At 43.2% G+C, this 20,771-nt stretch overlaps 1 protein-coding gene and 1 long non-coding RNA gene across 4 annotated transcripts in view; one reads left to right on the forward strand and one right to left on the reverse strand.

Annotated features, from left to right (window-relative positions):
• The window catches only part of LOC140740055 (uncharacterized), a 60,453-nt gene that overhangs the window by 6,837 nt on the left and 32,845 nt on the right, over positions 1-20,771 (reverse strand). The window lies entirely within an intron of this gene.
• LOC140740054 (PALM2-AKAP2 fusion protein-like) overlaps positions 367-20,771 on the forward strand; it is a 119,547-nt gene continuing 99,142 nt past the window's right edge. The window contains exon 1 of one of the 2 annotated variants that reach the window (XM_073068895.1): positions 367-411. In XM_073068895.1, the coding sequence (XP_072924996.1) occupies positions 385-411 (27 nt within the window). In that variant the 5' untranslated portion in view covers positions 367-384. Of the gene's footprint in view, positions 412-15,611; positions 15,841-20,771 lie in introns of those variants that run through there. The other variant, XM_073068894.1, reaches the window with a different exon arrangement.

Here is a 20,771-nt window from a genome sequence, read left to right on the forward strand (position 1 = left end):
AACCTTCTAACACTCCAAAGAATAAAGACCAAACTTGTTCAAACCTTTCTCTGTAACTTAGGTGCTGGAAAACCCTGGTAACATTCTAGTAAATCTTCTCTGTACTCTCTCTATTTGGTTGACAACTTTCCTATAATTCAGTGACCAGAACTGTTCTCACTCTCTCTCTCTCTCCTCTCTCTCTCTCTCTCCTCATCTCTCTCCTCTCTCTCTCTCTCCTCACTCTCTCTCTCTCTCCTCTCCTCTCTCTCTCTCACTCTCTCTCTCTCTCTCTCTCTCCTCTCTCTCTCTCTCATCTCTCTCTCTCTCTCTCTCTCTCTCTCTCTCTCTCTCTCTCTCTCTCTCTCTCTCTCTCCTTCCCCCCCCCCTTCAAAAGAAAGGAATATGTGTGAATATGCTGACCTTCAACAGGTAGGTTATCATCTTGGGTTCATTTCAAACTTAATTGTGTCACTGTTTTGTAACCTTTGTAACTTCAAGACAAAACTAATAACATAGAGCTGGGGATAATGTGTCTAGTTTCGTTTTTACTTCTGTGAAGTGCGCACTTATGATATATGCTATTCATGTTCTTCGTACATATAACTCAAAGTATTATGTAAACAAAGATTGCTTAATCAAACAATATACTTACATTATTACTCAAATATTACTGAAATATTAAATGCACAACTAAAACCATTCAGCTCAGTTACACAATCACACAGGGAAGTTTTCCCCTGAGTTACTCAACTACACAGGAGTTCATGAACACTCAGTGATTCACTTTAGGTACACGATCACATGGGGATACAGTATTTGGACAGTATATGTAGACCTGAAAAACACCACATGATCTGAGAAGGTGGTGGAGGTAGATACTCCCACATTTAAAAACCATAAAATCATACAAGGAGCTCAACACCATCAGCTGCACAATACTACAGGAACACAACCAGCCTCTTACACAATCACAAAGAGAGCATACAAATTCACAAAGGGTGTGCACCATTGTTAGTTATACAGCTCCATAATCATACAAAAATGTCATTAGTTATGCATGTCATTATCAGGTTCATGGGTTCTATAAAGTTGTTACAGCTGGGGGCGGTAAAGGGATGAGCTCCCGCTACCTATTAAACACTCCAATGGTGAGTACCTCATATAGCCTCTGACAAACAAATCCAGCTCCTAGCCTTCACCAATTGCTTAGCTACTAAGTCCAGTGGAAGCATTTCTACTGACAGGCGAAGGGGCAAAGTGGGTTTACTGGCACCTAAAAATCAGTTGCTTCAGGCAGATGGGACTCATCAGCTGTGGTTGGCAGCTCACCAAGAAGAAAAAGCACTGATAAATCTGATTCTGATCTCAAACATCCACTGCTTTGTGGCTATACTCACTCATGGGGAAGGTTTTGGGGGTAAACCCCGAGAGAAAAATCCATAGTGGGAGTTCCTAAGGAAATTCTACATTGAGTTCAGTGCTGACCGGCAACTCCTGCAATGCTGCTGGTACCAAAACTGTGTCTGTACGGTTCCCTTGGGCTCATCAGATGCATGGAGAGGGGGAGCTTTCTACGTAGGCAACAGCCTGTTCTCTATTGCCCAGACCTGTGTATCTAGACAGCTTGGATGCAACATCCACAGTCGACCCCTGACCAACGGAGGTCTCACTCACTCATCAGTTTTCACTACATCATGAAGATATCTGCACCAATGACACAATCACACGGCGAGATCACCAGAAAGTAAAACAAATAGTTAGAGCACCACATCACTCCCATAGACATGGAGCATGGAGCAGGAATCATATGTGTCACACTCACTCATACAGACTGCATCTTATTACACACTCACCTATATGGGCACCATCTAGAGATAGTGTAACTGATGATGTGGCACCTGGTGACTATGTAACTGATGGTGTATGGTCTTGTGATTGTGTAATTGACAGTGCATGGTCTGGCTACGCACTCATATAGTGGAAGTTGCAAACCAGAGTGACAAAATAGTCATCACTTCAGAAGGAGAGGGAGAAGCTGAAATCAGATATATCAGTGTTACAATGGAGTAAAGGGAATTACAAATGCATGAGACAGGAGCAGGCCAAAATTGATTGGAAAGGAACACTAGCAGGGATGACGGACAGATCAGCATTGGCTGGAATTTCTGGGAGCATTTCAGAAGGCACAGGACATATATTGTACATCGTAAAGAGGAAGAGATATTCTATAAGTAGGATGATGCAACTGTGGCTGACAAGGAGAAGTCAAAGCCAACATAAGAATGTAAAAGGAATCTTAAGAAAGAGATTAGAAAAGCTAAAAGAAGATACGAGTTCAGTTTGGCAAATAAGGTCGAAGTAAATCCGAAAGGTTTCTACAGTTATATTAAAAGCAAGAGGATAGTGAGGGATAAAACTTAGAGAATCAGGGTGGTCAGCTATGTGTGGAGCTGAGGGAGATGGAGAGATTTTTTTTAAAATTATTTTTATTAGTTTTTCTATACATTTTACAAATTAAAAACCCCAAATCCCATTGAGGAACATTAATACAGTGCAAAATTAAGCATACAATGACAATATGCTACAAAGGAAGAGAATTTGACAAAAAAAAACACCTAAATTGAAGGACAAATAAACTTAGTAATGCTCCCCAAGCCCCACAACACAAAAAAAAAACAACTCCAGGCCAACCACAAACACAATATAAAGAGTATAATTCAGGACAATCAAACTCCCAGACTGTGAATACACTTAGCAACAGAGGATAATAATGCCTACTACCAGAAAAAAAAGGGAGCTGAAAGCAAGGGACCAAAAAGAAAAAAAATAACCCTAGTCAGGAGGAAGGTTATGAAAGTACTCGATAAAAGGCCCCCAAACCTTATGGAACTTTAGATCCGAATTAAGAAATGAATAATGAATTTTTTCGAGGTCCAAGCAGGCCATAATGTCGTTAAGCCATTGAGCATGAGTGGGCGGGGCAACATCTCTCCATCTAAGAAGGATCAAGCGTCTAGCCAGGAGAGAGGCAAAGGATAATATTTGGCTTTGGTCGGACTCAGACGTAGATCTGTCTCGCCCCAGAAACCGAACAAAGCAATTAAGGGGTTTGGTTCTAGGTGCTGATTCAGAATACACGATAACGTAGTGAAGACATCTTTCCAGAATTTCTCCAAGCTAGGACAGAACCAGTACATATGGATGAGAGAGGCACGCCCCTCTTGCATTTATCACAGAGCGGACTAATGTTAGGGTAGAATCGAGATAGTTTAGATTTAGACATATGGGCTCTTATGAACAATCTAAACTGTAAAAGGCAATGGCGAGCTCAAAGAGAGGTTGAGTTAACTGATTTGAGAATTGAGTCCCAGCTCTCATCGGATAAGGAGGTATTTAAATCCTGCTCCCAGGCCATTTTAATTTTATCCACAGGGGCCCATCGTAAGGCTGCTAATTTATCTCGAATAATTGATATTAAACCTTTACCTAGTGGATTAATGGAAAGAGAGCTGCTGAAAAGAAGCGAAGCGATTATCAATGAAAAGATTTTCAAAATGTCTAATGCCCTTCCTATACCAAACATGGAATGCTGAATCGTACGTAGAAGGTAAAAAAAGGTGATTATGTGCAACAGGGCTGAAAACGGAAAAAACCATGGAAACCATAGCATTTCCTAAACTGAGCCCATATACGCAAAGTGTGTCTAACAAGAGGATTAGCTATTAATCTGGGCAGGCTACTAGGGAGTGCAGAGCCAAGAAGTGCAGAGATAGATAATTCTTTAGTGGAGCTCAACTCCATTGCCACCCAATTAGGGCACTCAGGGTGGCTGTGGAAGAAAGACCAAAAGGTAGCACAACGTATATTAGCTGCACAATAATATAAACGAAAGTTAGGTAAAGCCATGCCACCCTCTTTTTTAGATTTTTGGAGATGGATTTTATTAATTCTAGAGCGCTTATTCTTCCACAGATATGACAAAATAATAGAGTCTAAGGAATCAAAAAAAGATTTAGGAATAAAAATTGGGATAGATTGAAATAAGTGTAAAAATTTGGGGAGAACATACATTTTAACAACATTAATATGACCTACCAAAGACATAGATAGAGGTGACCATTGTACCAGACTCTGTTTTATAGTATATGAAAGATTGGCAAAGTTTTCACGAAAGAGATCTTTAAACTTCCTTGTGACTGTAATTCCAAGATAAGTAAATTGATTATGGACTACTTTAAAAGGGAGATCACGAAATGTTAGTTCTTGTGCTTCTTTATTAATTGGGAAAAGTTCACTCTTATGTAAATTAAGTTTATAGCCAGAGATCTGGCTAAATTGGTCAAGAAGTGAAAACATTAGAGGTAAGGATGTAGACGGATTTGAGAGAAAGCGTAATAAGTCATCAGCATAAAGAGAAACTCTCCAAATCCTGGTCAATTCAAGACAATTTCGAAATGCTATCGCCAAAGGTAGATGGGAGAGATTTTGAACGATTTCTTCTCTTCGGTATTCACTAAGGAGAAGGATATTGAATTGTGTAAGGTGTGGGAAACAAGTAAGGAAGTTATGGAACCTATGACAATTAAAGAGGTGGAAGTACTGGTGCTTTTAAGAAATTTAAAAGTGGATAAATCTCCGGGTCCTGACAGGATATTCCCCAGGACCTTGAGGGAAGTTTGTGTAGAGATAGCAGGAGCTCTGACGGAGATCTTTCAGATGTCATTAGAAACGGGGATTGTGCCGGAGGATTGGCGTATTGCTCATGTGGTTCCATTGTTTAAAAAGGGTTCTAGAAGTAAGCCTGGCAATTATAGATCTGTCAGTTTGACATCAGTGGTGGGTAAATTAATGGAAAGTATTCTTAGAGATAGTATTTATAATTATCTGGATAGACAGGATCTGATTAGGAGTAGCCAGTATGGATTTGTGCGTGGAAGGTCATGTTTGACAAACCTTATTGAATTTTTTGAAGAAGTTACAAGGAATGTTGACGAGGGTAAGGCAGTGGATGTAGTCTATATGGACTTCAGCAAGGCCTTTGACAAAGTTCCACATGGAAGGTTAGTTAAGAAGGTTCAGTCGTTAGGTATTAATGCTGGAGTAATAAAATGGATTCAACAGTGGCTAGATGGGAGATGCCCGAGAGTAGTGGTGGATAATTGTTTATCGGGATGGAGGCCAGTGACTAGCGGGGTGCCTCAGGGATCTGTTTTGGGCCCAATGTTGTTTGTAATATACATAAATGATCTGGATGATGGGGTGGTAAATTGGATTAGTAAGTATGCTGATGATACTAAGGTAGGAGGTGTTGTGGATAATGAGGTGGGTTTTCAAAGCTTGCAGGGAGATTTATGCCGGTTAGAAGAATGGGCTGAACGTTGGCAGATGGAGTTTAATGCTGAGAAGTGTGAGGTTCTACATTTTGGCAGGAATAATCCAAATAGAACATACAGGGTAAATGGTAGGGCATTGAGGAATGCAGTGGAACAGAGAGATCTAGGAATAACACTGCATAGTTCCCTGAAGGTGGAGTCTCATGTAGATAGGGTGGTGAAGAAGGCTTTTGGAACGCTGGCCTTTATAAATCAGAGCATTGAGTACAGAAGTTGGGATGTAATGTTAAAATTGTACAAGGCTTATTGTACAATTGTAGGCCAAATTGTAAAGCCAAATTTGGAATATTGTGTACAGTTCTGATAGATAGATAGATAGATGATAGATAGATACTTTATTCATCCCCATGGGGAAATTCAACATTTTTTCCAATGTCCCATACACTTGTTGTAGCAAAACTAATTACATACAATACTTAACTCAGTAAAAATATGATATGCCTCTAAATCACTCTCTCAAAAAGCATTAATAATAGCTTTTAAAAAGTTCTTAAGTAGTTTACTTAAATACATTAAATACAATCAATTATAGGAATTATAATTATCGAATTATATAATCACCAAATTATAGGAAAGATATCAATAAATTACAGAGAGTGCAGAGACGATTTACTAGGATGTTACCTGGGTTTCAGCACTTAAGTTACAGAGAAAGGTTGAACAAGTTAGGTCTCTATTCATTGGAGCGTAGAAGGTTGAGGGGGGATTTGATCGAGGTATTTAAAATTTTGAGAGGGATAGATAGAGTTGACGTGAATAGGCTGTTTCCATTGAGAGTAGGGGAGATTCCAACGAGAGGACATGATTTGAGAGTTAGGGGGCAAAAGTTTAAGGGAAACACGAGGGGGTATTTCTTTACTCAGAGAGTGATAGCTGTGTGGAATGAGCTTCCTGTAGAAGTAGTAGAGGCCAGTTCAGTTGTGTCATTTAAGGTAAAATTGGATAGGTATATGGACAGGAAAGGAGTGAAGGGTTATGGGCTGAGTGCGGGTAGGTGGGACTAGGTGAGATTAAGAGTTCGGCACGGACTAGGAGGGCCGGAATGGCCTGTTTCCGTGCTGTGATTGTTATATGGTTATATATGGTTATAAGAGCCAAAGAAAGAGAATAGAGCAATGATTAATGGGAAATTAGAGGATCAGAAAGGCCTCGATAGAGTGGATGTGGAGAGGATGTTTCCAATAGTGGGGGAATAGACAATAGACAATAGGTGCAGGAGTAGGCCATTCGGCCTTTCTAGCCAGCACCGCCATTCATTGTGATCATGGCTGATCATACACAATCAGTACCCCGTTCCTGCCCTCTCCCCATATCCCTTGACCCCGCTATCTATAAGAGCTCTATCTAACTCTCTCTTGAATGCATCCAGAGACTTGGCCTCCACTGCCTTCTGGGGCAGAGCATTCCACATATCCACCACTCTCTGGGTGAAAAAGTTTTTCCGCATCTCTGTTCTAAATGGCCTACCCCTTATTCTTAAACTGTGGCCTTCAGTTCTGGACTCACCCATCAGCGGGAACATGCTTCCTGCCTCCAGTGTGTCCAATCCCTTAATAATCTTATATGTTTCAATCAGATCTAAGACCAGAGTAAATAGCCTCAGAATAGGGGGCGTCCTCTAAGAATGGGGGTGAGGAGGAATTTCTTTAGCCAGAGAGTGATGAATTTGTAGAATATGTTGCCACAGGCAGCTGTGGAAGCCAAGTCATTGGGTATATTTAAGGCAGGGGTTGATAGACTCTTGATTAGTCAGGGCATGAAGGGATACGGGGAGAAGGCAGGAGATTGGGGTTGAGAGGGAAAATGGATCAGCTATGATGAAATGGCAAAACAGACTTGATGGGCAAAATAGACTAATTCTGCTCCTATACCTTATGGAATCCTGATGTGCATCCTGCAGGTGTGGTGGTGACAGGTTCCACAGGTAGCTTCCAGTGTGGATTGGGCAGGTCCACAGCAGTGGGGTAGGGCATGTTCCAGAGTGAATGGGGCTGGTTCCACTATGTTGGGCACAGGTTCAGTTTGGCTTTTGAGGGAAAACTGGCTTAACATATGGTGATGGAAAAATTTCTAAGCTATGGAGAAAAGACCGGGGGATGGGATGGGTAGTGTGGGACCAGTGAATTACGCTGGTAATAAGGCAGCATTGATATGATGGTCAAATAGCTTCCTTCTGTGTGGTGACCAGTATGGCCAGTTCCACATTCAAAGGAAGCACCACCATCAACCACAATCACACAGAAAAGGTCCCACTGTCACAGGAAGTTCCACTATTTCTGCTTGCTCTCTTGCCCCTCTGAACTTGTGTCTGCAGATGCTTGACTCTGTTTTATCCCCCTCCCCCGCCCCAGTTCAGTCATATCCTACCTATATCCATGACACTTCACGCACTCTTGATCTTTTCAATTACTTTAAGTTCCCTGGCCCATTTTCACTGTGAATGTCCAGACCCTATACACTTCCATCCCCCATTAGGAGGGCCTTAAAGCTCTCTGCTTCTTTCTGGACAACAGACCCCATCTGTTCCCCTCCACCACCACTCTCCACCTTCTGGAACAACTGGTCCTCACCCTCACCAATTTCTCCTTCAGCTCCTCCCACTTCTGTCAAACCATGGGCACTCACATGGGTCCCAGCTTTGCCTGCCTTTATGTCAGCTATGGGGAATAGCCCATATTGCAAGCCTTCATCAGTATCACTTCCCAACTTCTCCAACAACTGGATTGGTGCTGCTTCCTGCACCCATGCCGAGCTTGTCGATTTCAACAACTTTGACTCCAACTTCCACCCTGCCCTCAAATTTACCTGGTCCATTTCCGACACCTCTCTCCCCTTCCTTGATCTTTCTGTCTCTATCTCTGGAGACAGTTTATCTACTGATATCTTTTATAAACCCACAGACTCTCACAGCTATTTGGACTATACCTCTTCCCACGTTGTCACTTGTAAAAATTCTATTCCCTTCTCTCAGTTCCTCTGTCTCTGCTGCATCTGCTCTCTGGGTGAAGCTTTTCATTCCAGAAGAACATATCTGTCCTCCTTCAAAGAAAATGATTTCCCTTCCTCCACCATCAATGCTGCCCTCACCCACATCTCTTCCATTTCGCGCATATCTACCCTCATCCCATCCTCCCCCCGCCACACCAGGGATAGGGTTCCTCTTGTCCTACCACCCCACTAGCTCCCATATCCAGCACATAATTCTCCATAACTTCCATCATCTCCCACAGGATCCCACCACCAAGTTCATCTCCCCCCCACCCCCACCACTTTCCGATTTCCACAGGGATCGCTCCCAATGCGACGCCCTTGTCCATTCGTCCCTCCCCACTGATCTCCCTCCTGGTACTTATCCTTGCAAGCAGTGGGAGAGGTGAGCAGTAGTGATGGGGGAATCCATTGATTAGGGGAGCTGATCTGAGGTTCTGTAGATAACGCTAAGACACTTGGGTGGTACGTTGTCTTCTAGTTGCCAGGGTCAGATGTCTTGGATTGAATCCATAGCATTCTTAAGGGGGAGGGGGAGTCAGATCATGGTTCACATTGGTACCACTGACAGAGGCAGAAAGGGTGATGAGGTCTTGCAAAGTGAGTTCAGGAGATTAGGTGCTAAGTTAAAAGATAGGACCTCCAAGGTGGCAACCTCAGGTTTGCTACCCATGCCACATGCTAGTGAGGCCAGAAATACAAAGATAGTGCCTGACACATGACTAAGTAGATGGTGCCTGAAGGAGAGCTTTAGATTTTTGGATCATTGGGCTCTCTACCTGTACAAATGGGACAGTTTACATTTGAACTGGAGTGTGACCAAATTATTTGCGATAATGTTTCTTATGTGTCGTGTGTGAGTTATACGGACTGTGTTGTGCACCTTGGTCTGGACGAATGTTGTTTTGTTTGGTAGTATACATGTATACAGTTGAATGATAATAAACTTGAAATAGAACTTGATCCTTGCAGGAAGTTTTGCTCATGCTGTTTCAGTGGGTTTAAACTAGAGCTGTAGGGGATGGGAACCAGAATGGCAAGTTATCAAGTGGAGTGCTTGTAAAGAAAGTAGATGTTAAGACTACAAGCAAAGGTGCAAACTGAAAGGTTGAACATGGTGGGACTAATAATCTGAGTAGCATATATTTGGGGGCATGGAGTATTGCAGGTAAGGCAAATAAATGAGCAGGGGTTCCCAACCTTTTTTATGTCATGGACCAATACCATTAACTGAGGGGTTGTGGATCGCAGGTTGGGAACCCCTGACTTACAGCAACGAAGAACATGTGGAACTATGATGAAGCCATTAGTGAGACTTGGTTGCAGGAGGGGTAGGATTGGCAGTTCAATGTTCTGGAATTCTATTGATTTGGACGTGACAGAGCAGAAGGTATTAAAGAGAGAGGGTGGCATTATTCATCAGTGAAAATGTCACATAGTGCACAGACAGGACAGATTGGAGGGCTCATCTACTGAGACAAATGGGTGGAAACTGAGGGATAAAAAAGGGATGGCGATGTTAATGGGACTATGTTATAGTCAGTGGGATTTAGAGGAGCAAATTTGAAGAGCGATCACAGACAGCTGCAGAAAAATAAGGTTGTAATAGCCTGTGATTTTAAGATTCCATGTATTGAGTGGGACTCTCATACTGTAAAAGAGCTGGATAGGAGTTTGTCAAATGCACTCAGGAAAGTTTCCTTAACCAATACGTAGAGATCCCAACTTGTGAGAGCACAATATTGAATCTCCTCTAAAAGAATGAAACAGGACACTGAACACTTTTGAGCTAGTGATTGTAACTCCATTAGTTTTAAGATAATTATGGAAGTAGTATTGGTCCTTGGGGTTGAGTTTCCAAATAGCAGAAAGGCCAGTTTTGATGGGATCTGGCAGGCTTGGATTGAGATAGGTTGTTTTAAGGCAGAGATGCCTGATAAGTGGGAGGCCTACAAAAGTGACATATGAAGACTACAGAATCTGTATGTTGCTGTTAGAATAAAAGTCAAGGCTAACAGGTTTAGGGAACATTGGTTATTGAGTAATATTGAGCTTTTGGTAAAGAAAAAGGAGGCACATATCAGGCATAGGCAGTTAAGATCAAATGAGGCACTTAAAGAGTATAAGAAATGCAAGAGAACACTTAAAAGAGAAATCAGGAGGGCTAAAAGGGGACATGAGTTTACTCTGGCAGACAAAGTGAAAGAAATTTCACAGATTGCTGAGCCTTTGATGATGATCTTTGCATCATCAATGGGGATGGGAGAGGTTCCCAAGGATTGGAGGGTTGCGGATGTTGTTCCTTTATTCAAGAAAGGGAGTAGAGATAGCTCAAGAAATTATAGACCAGTGATTCTTACCTTAGTGATTGGTAAGCTGATGGAGAAGATCCTGAGAGGCAGGATTTATGAACATTTGGAGAGGTATAATATGATTAGGAGTAGTCAGCATGGCTTTGTAAAGGGAAGGTCATGCCTTATGAGCCTGATTGAATTTTTTGAGGATGTGACTAAACACATTGATGAAGGAACAGCAGTAGATGTAGTGTATATGGATTTTAGCAAGGCATTTGATAAGGTACCCCATGCAAGCTTTATTGAGAAAGTAAGGAGGCATGGGATCCAAAGGGACCTTGCTTGGTGGATCCAGAACTGGCTTGCCCACAGAAGGCAAAGAGTGGTTGTAGACAGGTCATATTCTGCCTGGAGGTCGGTCACCAGTGGAGTGCCTCAGGGATCTGTTCTCAGACCCTTACTCTTCTTGCTTTTTATAAATGACCTGGATGAGGAAGTGGAGAGATGGGTTAGTAAGTTTGCTGATGACACAAAGGTTGAAAGTGTTGTGGATAGTGTGGAGGGCTGTCAGAGGTTACAGCGGGACATTGATAGGATGCAAAACTGGGCTGAAAAGTGGCAGATGGAGTTCAACCCAGATAAGTGTGAGGTGGTTCATTTTGGTAGGTCAAATATGATGGCAGAATATAGTATTAATGGTAAGACGGCAGTGTGGAGGATCAGAGGAATCTTGGGGTCCGAGCCCATAGGATGCTCAAAACAGCTGCGCTGGTTGGCTCTGTGGTTAAGAAGGCATATGGTGCATTGGCCTTCATCAATCATAGAATTGAATTTAGGAGCTGAGAGGTAATGTTGCAGCTACATAGGACCCTGGTCAGACCCAACTTGGAGTACTGTACTCAGTTCTGGTCGTCTCACTACAGGAAGGATGTGGAAGCCATAGTAAGGGTGCAGAGGAGATTTACAAGGATGTTGCCTGGATTGGGGAGCATGCCTCATGAGAATAGGTTGAGTGAACTCAGCCTTTACTCCTTGGAATGAAGGAGGATGAGAGGTGACCTGATAGAGGTGTACAGGATGGTGAGAGGCATTGATCATGTGGATAGTCAGAGGCTTTTTTCCAGGGCTGATATGGTTGCCACAAGAGAACACAAGTTTAAGGTGCTGGGGAGTAGGTAAAGAGGAGATGTCAGAGGTAAGTTTTTTACTCAGAGAGTGGTGAGTGCATGAAATGGGCTGCCAGCAATGGTGGTGGAGGCGGATATGATAGGGTCTTTCAAGAGGCTTTCAGATAGGTACATGGAGCTTAGAAAAATAGAGGGCTATAGGTAAGCCTAGTAATTTCTAAGGTAGGGACGTGTTTGGCACAACTTTGTGGGCCGAAGGGCCTGTATTGTGCTGTAGGTTTTCTATGTTTCTATGAAAATCCCATCACATATATGGCTATATTAAGAGCAAAGAGATAGTAAAGGACAAAATTGGTCCTCTGGAAGGTCAGTGTGGTCATTTACGCATGCAACTGAAAGGATGAGGAGACCTTAAATGACATTTTTTGCACATGTATTTTCTCAGAAGACAGACATGGAGACTATAAAGCTGACAATAAAGAGTAGTGAGGTCATGGACCATAACTAGATTACAGAAGAGGAGATTCTTACTGACTTGAGGAGAACTAGGGTTGATAAATCCCCAGGGCCTGATAAGGTGTCCCCACGAACCTTGCAGGAGGCTAGTGCAGAAATTGCAGAACCTGGCAGAGATATTTAAAATGCCCTTAGCCATGGGTTAGCTGCCAGAGAACTCGAAGATAATGTAGCTAATGCTGTTCCGTTACTTAAGGAAGGTTTTAAGAATAACTTGAGAAATTATAGGCCGGTGAGCTTGAATCAGTTGTGGGTAAAATTTTGGAAGCTATTCTCAGTGACAGGATACATAAGTATTTAGACAGACAGGGCCTGATCAGAGATAATCAACATGGCCTTGTGCATGACAGGTCATATCTAACCAAACTTACTGAGTTTTTCAAGGAGGTTACCAAGAAGGGTGATGAACGAAGACAGTGCACATTGTCTACATGGTTTTTAGCAAGGCCTTTGACAAGGTCCTGCATGGGAGGCTATTCAAGAAGGTTAAGCCACTTGGCATTCAGGATGAGGTAGTAACTTAGATTCAACATCAGCTAAGTGGGAGAAGCCAGAGTGGTAGTAAATGGTTGCCTCAATGACTGGAGGCCTGTGACTAATAATGTGCTGCAGGTGCTGTGTCCGTTGTACTGATCCCTGAACCCTGTGACACTCCACTAATCACAGGGCTCCAGTCAGAGAGGCAACCATCTACAGCCACTCTCTGGCTTTTCCCACAAAGCCAATGCTAATCCAATTTGTTACCTTATTTTGAATGCCCAGTGATTGAACTTTCTTGACCAGCTTCCCATGTGAGACCTTGTCATAAGCCTTGTTAAAGTCCATGTAACCAATAACCACTGCCTTGCCTTCTTCAATTTTCCTGGTAAATTTGTAAGAAAAACTCTGTAAGATTGGTTAGACACAACCTACCATGCACAAAGTCATGCTGACTGTCCCTGATCAGTCCATATTTATCCAAATACTCATATATCCAGTCCCTTTCCCACTACTGATGTCAGGTTCACCGGCCTCTGATTTCCCAGTTTATTTTTAGAGCCTTTCTTAAATGTCAGAACAACATTAGCTGTTTTCCAATCCTTTGATACATCACCTGTCAATAAGGATGATTTAACTATCTTTGCTAGGGCCCTGGCAATTTCTGCACTTGCCTCCCACAGAGGTGTTGCAAATTGGGAGACAAATAGGTATATAAAATCTTGGGGAGGGGCAGAGTCAGGGTTAGCAGTCTTTTCTCTAGAGTTGGGGTATCAAAAACTAAAAGACATTGTTTTTAAGGTTAGAGTTGAAAATTTTAATAAGAATCTGTTGAACCAGCTGCCAGAGGAGATGGTTGAGGAATAGTAGAAAGAACTTAACCTAACTACACAATACACAACCTTTTAACCTATTCTAAGATCAATCTAACCCTTCCCTCCCACGTAGTCCTCTATTTTACTTTCATTCATGTGCCTATCTAAGAGTTTACTCGGAAATGTACCTAATGTATCTGCCTCATCCATCACCCCTGGCAGGGCATACAACACACCCACAACTCTCCATGTAAAAATATTACCTCTAACATCCCCCCTACAATTTCCTCCAAACACCTTAAAAGTATGCTCCCTGTTATCAATCATTTCCACCATGGGTAAAAGTCTTTGGCTGTCCATTCAATTTATACCTCTTATTGTCTTGTACACCTTTATCAAGTCACCTCTCATACTCCTTTGTTCCAAAGAGAAAAGCCCTAGCTCGCACAACTGGGTACATTTAAGAAATACACTCAGTGGCCACTTCATTCGGTATAGGAGTGGAACCTGGTGTGCTCTTATGCTGCTGTAGCCCATCCACTTCAAGTTTTGACATATTGTGCATTCAGAGATGCTCCTTTGCACACCACTGTTGTAACACATTGTTATTTGAGCCTTTGTGTCAGCTTGAACCAGTTTGACTATTCTCTTGTGACCTTTCTCATTAACAAGATGTTTTTGCCCACGAGAAGACAATAGATGAGGGCAAAAGATCACAAGAATCTGTTTCCTGTGGTGGGGGTACCTAAAACCTGGGGTATAAGGTGTGGAGTAGGAAGCTTAGAGGGAGTCTAAGGCTGGAATTGATAATGCACAGTCTTGGGGTGGTGGGGGCAGATGAACACTGAGGCATAGAAGGCAATGGATCTAATGTGGATAAATATGATTAGTAATTAGAGGTGGCATGGTGGTGCAACTGGACTAGAGCTGCTGCCTGATAGTTCAATCCTTGCCTCAGGCACTGTGTGTGTTGAGTCTGTGCGTTCTCCCTATGACCATGTGGGTTTCACGGATGTTCTAGTTTCCTCCCACATCCTAAATGTGCACCAGGTTAGTAGATTAATTGGCCCCTGGTGTATGAGTGAGTGGCAGAATCTGGAGAGAGTTGTGGGAATGCAGGGAGTATACAATGAGATTAGTTCAGCTTTAGTGTAATAGGGTAGTTGGTGGTGGACAGGCAGGGACTCAATGGACCAAAGGGCCCACCTCTGTCTACATCTCTGATATTCCAGCAACCCATTGACAGGCACAGCTTCTGCTACTGGTATCTTGACCCATCTTGAACTGGGTGTGCTGATTCAGTGTTCACAGCACACAGACTGATCGGCTTTCAGTTTTCTTTCCAGTCCAGGAGTACAATAAAAATGCACTGTGCCTGCAATACACTGTGTGGCTGAGCTCAGCCCCAGACACCAGTTCTTTCACCCAGCAATACTTTCCCAATCCAATTCCTTAGCCTCTTCATTTACATTCCTCCCCTCTCTCTTCTTGCCGAAATGCGTTAAGGTGTACCCAACCTTATGGATCCTTTTCTCCTGCTTGCACCCCGCACTCTCCTCTCTGCCACTGCCTCCCCCTGCACTCTCTTCATCCCTCTGGGTCCTGGCTTCTCTCCCCTCCACCAAGCTCTGATAACCCTCTATGAGAAACTCCTTCCTTCCTGTGGGAAGGAAGCTTCATTCCCCCTGCCCACCCCTACTCTGCAATGTCCTGCTGTCAGAGGAAAAATCCTGTTACTTGTGAGGTGGCCTTGACTTATGACAGTTACCGCATTCAGTCTGTTACATCATTCCCCACCCAGTACCGGAATGAATCTATAAACCAGCTGTAATATGTGCCACCCGCCTGCACCTGACATGCTCTCTTCCAAGGTAATAACTGACTGAACGAGTTTGACACCCATAAAGTGCATTGTGGGGGAGGGAGGAGACTGCAACAGTAAAGAACTCTGAAAGTGCAAGCAAACGTGTAACCTGATAAGGTATAAATTCCAGAGACACTGGGTGTAACTCCAACCTTTGTAAAAGCGCATCATTTTACTGAACTCTGCAGTCTATTATCAATGAACACGGCAGAGCTGTAAAGGTGGGAGCTGTCAGAGGTTGTTCACATTCTCTGAGAAGCAGCCAGAGACTTAGAGCAGAAATCTGTAAGAAATAAGTGTCAGAGAGAAAAACTGTCAGTGAAGATGTTCAAATACACTTATCCTTGGCAGGCACTGTGTCAAATGACGAATCTGAGATATAAGGTAAGAATTTAAATGGAGGATATCCCTCTCAGCATTGTGTTGATTCTCCAGTTTGTTTCAGATATGTTTGTAAACTAATCACAAACATTACTCAGGGAGTATGTGTGGACCAGGCAGCTGAGCCACAAAAAGTTACACTCGACTGTTTAGCTCATCTTCCGCTCAGCAATATATTTTCTGAGTACAGTGAGAGTTTTGGATTTTACCACTTTTCAGATGAAGGTGCTCACACGTCACTTTTCTTTGGGTGAGGATACTTCTCTAATTATTTATGCAATCAAATTAAATCTATGCCTGTGGTGACTATCCTGTGTGCCTGGGGAATGGGTTCTTTCTGTCCACCCCATCTGGATGTCTCATAACTTTATTTGCTTAAACCTCTCTTCAGTCTCTTCACATCCTGTAATATGGCGAGCATAAATCAAGCCTCACCTGTGTTGTTACCAGTTCCACTGTCATGCTTCTGCTCTTCGAATCTGTGCATCAGATTAGTAAAGTTGGTTGACGCCTGTAGGATTCCTTCTACCTTGCAAATCTGTGGACGTGCTTTCTAAGATCTTTCTGTTCTGCACTCATTAGCATCTTATTGCAAGGGAGGCTTGGCAAAAATAAATTGAACTGATTTTACGGCTAAAACAGCATCAGGCATGTGGGGAACTTTTACAGAACCAATTTCACTACTTCAACAAGGTGGGGGGCTGGGCAGTGTGGCTTGTTGGGCCAGGAGGACCTGTTCTGCACTGTATCCCTACATAAATAAATAAAAACAAGGTTATCTAAGGCTAAATCAGATGGAAGGTTGGGCAGGGTGTTGGCAGATGAAGTGTAATTCCTACAGTGTAAGATGGGGTATGACATATTCAGTCAATTGGAAGACAATAAGGAATGTTGATGAACAGAGAACTTTGGGCCCAAGTCCATTGTTTCCTGAAAATGATGACATGGATAGATATAGGGTGGTGAAGAAGGTATATGGAAGACATGGATTCCAGTTATTTGGGACACATTGCAACTAATACGTTTTGGCTCAAATAAGCAGCTGCCCCAAATAGCTGAAGTTTCATGGAAATTGTTTAAAAGGTATAAAAAAGACAAACTACAGTATAACTGAGTAACAAATTATGTATTTAAATGAAAAACAGAACAAATTAGAACACTTTCAATACTACCTCAGCACTATAAAATATGTATTAGTTCCTCGTCATTAGGTTGCATCTAGAAATTACCAGTTGGCATACGATTTCCCTCCACGCCGCTCTGACATATTGGGAAATCACGTGGCAGGTTACAGCAGTGGTTTGCCTTTGCGTTCTGCCAGGTGAGTTTAAAGAGATCACCACCTCTTGCAGTGGATGACCAGGGCATCTGTGTCTTGTCGTGCTCTTAGCGCTCCATAACGCCTGCTGGCTGCCTTCTTGACTGTTGGATCATTGATCAGTCTCCTCTTCTCAATCTGCCAGGGCCAGACTTCACAAGCTGGGATAGGCAGATCCCCTACCTCACCGAGGGTCAAAGACCCGTTGGCTACCCTCACCTGGTTTGGCCCATATGCCGAGATGGTTTACCGGGGTGTGGCCACTGCGTGTGCTACAGCTACTTGGAGCTGTAGGCGAGAGTTGAGTGCCAGGTGGGGACCAAAGGTGGACAAGCTGTCCTGAAAAAGGGCAAGGCAGGCCCCCCCCCACCAGAGGTGCTACCCCTCCCTAGACACCCCATTAGTTCCTAGCAGTTACCAATAGAGCAATTAATAGAGCAAGGATACAATGTTGAGACTTTATAAGGCACTGGTGAGGACTTGCTTGGAGTATTGTGAGTAGTTTTAGGCCCTTTATCTTAGAAAGGATGTGCAGAAACAGGAGAGGGTTCAAAGGTGGTTCACAAAAATGATCCCAAAAATGGCTTGTCATATGAAGAGTGTTTGAAGGCTCTGGGGCTGTATTAACTGGAATTCAGAAGAATGAGGCGTGACCTCATTGAAACCTATCGATTGGTGAAAAGCCTTGATACAGTGGATATGGAGGGGATGTTTCCTATGGTGGGAGAGTCTAAGACCAGAGGACACAGCCTCAGAATAGAGGGATGTCCTTTTAGGACAGAGATGAAGAGTCTTTATGTATATTTAAGGCAGAGGTTGATAGATTCTTGATTAGCCAGGGCATGAAGGGATATGGGGAGAATGCAAAAGATTGAGGCTGAGAGGAAAATTGCATCAGCCATGATGAAATAGCCTAATTCTGTTCCTATATCTTATGGTCTTATAGTCTAATTAATCCAGTGTACGTTGCCATGTTCTTTCAACTGGTTGTAAATGAACAAAATTTGTGCGGATATCTAGTGTAGATAATGCCTTCCTACAATGCTTTCAATGATTGCATCATCTAAATATTCATTTTCATTGTAACGTTCAAGATGATTGTTGATACCTTCAAATTCTTTGTAGGTCCTAACTTGGTCAAGTAGTGAAATTGTTTCATTTTACTCTCAGTTGCTTTTGGCATCTCCAAGCCTGAATGCTTGAAAACATGTCAGAAAAACAGTTGTGAATTGTTGTACTGCTTTTTTCTCACAAACTATCAGTGACAAAAATCACTGCTTTTTGAACATGAACACACACACCTGACTCTATTTAAAAACCATTCGCTCCATGTATGGTGTAGTGCCTAACAGCCACATAAAAGTGCACATGACAGACATTAGTTAGAGACTGTTCAGCAACAGTCTCCTGTAAGTGGTATAGTGTCCCACATAGATGAAGGGAATCCCAACTATTTTCTCAATTATTTTTTGTTCTTCAAGAGTTGACCCAAATAAACCGCTGCTCTGATTAACTGATGATCCAATTAACCAGAATCCACAGTGTAAGATTTGGAATTTTTGTTTGATTAGACTGCACAGAGTACTGTTTGCAGTTCTGGTCCCCATACCTCAGGATGTGGTTGCTCTGGAGAGGGCGCAGAGGGAGTTCACCTGGACATAGCCTGAGGAAATGAAGTGATCACTACATTTAAGAATCATTAGGCAGATACTTGAATGGGCAAGGCACAGTAGGAAGTGGACCTAGCATGGATAATGGAATCAGTATAGATCGGGCAAAAGGTCAACATGAAGGTGGTGAGCCAAAGGACCTGTTTCTATGCTGTACAACTCAAGGATTCTATCATTGACATAACAAACCACGCAATGTCCCACACACCTCCATAACAATCCCTGGCTGTGTTCTGTCCCTTAACACCTTGGCTTGAGAGGGAATCAGACCTGGCAGTTCTCAGTGTTGGATCTAGACCCTGGGATGTCTGACAGCATCAGGTCAAACCTGAGCAGAGAAACCTCCTCCTGATCAGCACCAATTGTCCTCCCGTAACACCCCTTCACGTAAAACACAGCTGGAAGAAACACCAACAGCAGCAAAGTACCCAAATCCATCAGGGTAGGAGCTTCAACAGGACTTTGACCTGTACCTCTGTCCCAGAGTGAGCTGGTCATTCCGAGGGACAGAGTTACAGAGCTGCTGGATTTCATTTGCAGCAAGTACTGGGTGAACCGATGCTACAGCATCCCCACAAATCAAGCAGCTTCTGTGTGGGGAAAGGAAGCATCAATGTGTCAGGTTGAAACCCTGCATCATCACTGAGGATAAACCTACTTGATTTTATCCTCACTGATCTACCCAAGGTCATGACTCTGTCCACTAAAGTGTTAGTGTAAGTGACCACTGCACAATCCATGTAAAAGCCCAGCCTTCGCCCTAATGACCACTCATGTTGTTAGCCACCATGATCGTGTCAGGTGGGATGGACTCAGATAGATATAGCAGCTCAGAATTTGCGCCCATCGGACATGGTGACCACTGGCACTGCAGAGATGAATAGTTTGTATCCCTATATCATTGCTACTGAGCCAGAGGGTTCACAAGCACCAGAAAATCTGCAAATGCTGGAAATCCAAAGCAACACATATAAAATTTTGGAAGATCTCAGCAGGCCAGGCAACATCTATGGAAAAGAGTACACAGTCGACATTTCTGGCCAAGGCCCTTCATCAGAGCCAGGGTGTTGTTAATTCTGGTGGAGTGTGGAAGATGCCAGGATGCTTGAAGGAACAGTGCAACGGAGAAACCCAAATATGATGAGATGGCCTCATCACGAAGCTTCAGCACAGGATTTATGTAGGCTAAACTAAAATGTCACATGGCAAACAGAGGCACCCAGACACCAACATTTGGACCACAGTAGTCCTCTGTATCAAGGTGGGAATGGCAGTAAACATCCCTATCCTCAGCCAGGCCAGGATCCACACCCTGAGGGATAAAAGCTTCAAAGGTATGTTCATGCAGGAAGGTAGAAGACATGGTCTATCTCAACCTCCTCCTGAGATCCCAACCATCTCCAGGATCAGTCTTCTGCCAATCTCATTCCCTTCCTGAGATTTTGGGATTGCCCACAACAGTAGAGGCAGTGAAGGCTGCGGGACAAGGTGCATCCCAGCCAAAACCTGTACTGCTCTGGCTCCAGCCCAGCTGTTTCAGTCCAGAAATAGCACTAGGATCGGGCAGGTAGGTGCGCAGGTACCATCCTCTTCGCCTAAACCCGGATGACTCGATCCTCTCCCATACTGTTGTAAAGTGAGTATTATTAAAAGTAAGTTAATACTAATCGGGAAGCTGTTGGTAGCAAGAGGCGGGATCCAGAGTTGGCCAGGTCTTTACTTCCGCTCTTTTTACTCCCAGTATGCATTGTATATAGTTCTTCCACCCGTGCCACACGAGGTACCTGGAAGCCTCTGTATTGTAAATATCATTTGCCGTCCCAGATAAAGATGCTCTTTTGGCCATCAAGTTATCAAGTGGTCTTTTTGTAAAGTAGAAGTTACCACACATACCACTACTGATACTCAGGGTGCAGAGGGGAAAGAGCGGGAGGGAAACAGGGTTG

Source organism: Hemitrygon akajei, chromosome 16 (assembly GCF_048418815.1).
Source record: "Hemitrygon akajei chromosome 16, sHemAka1.3, whole genome shotgun sequence".
NCBI classification, from domain to species: domain Eukaryota; kingdom Metazoa; phylum Chordata; class Chondrichthyes; order Myliobatiformes; family Dasyatidae; genus Hemitrygon; species Hemitrygon akajei.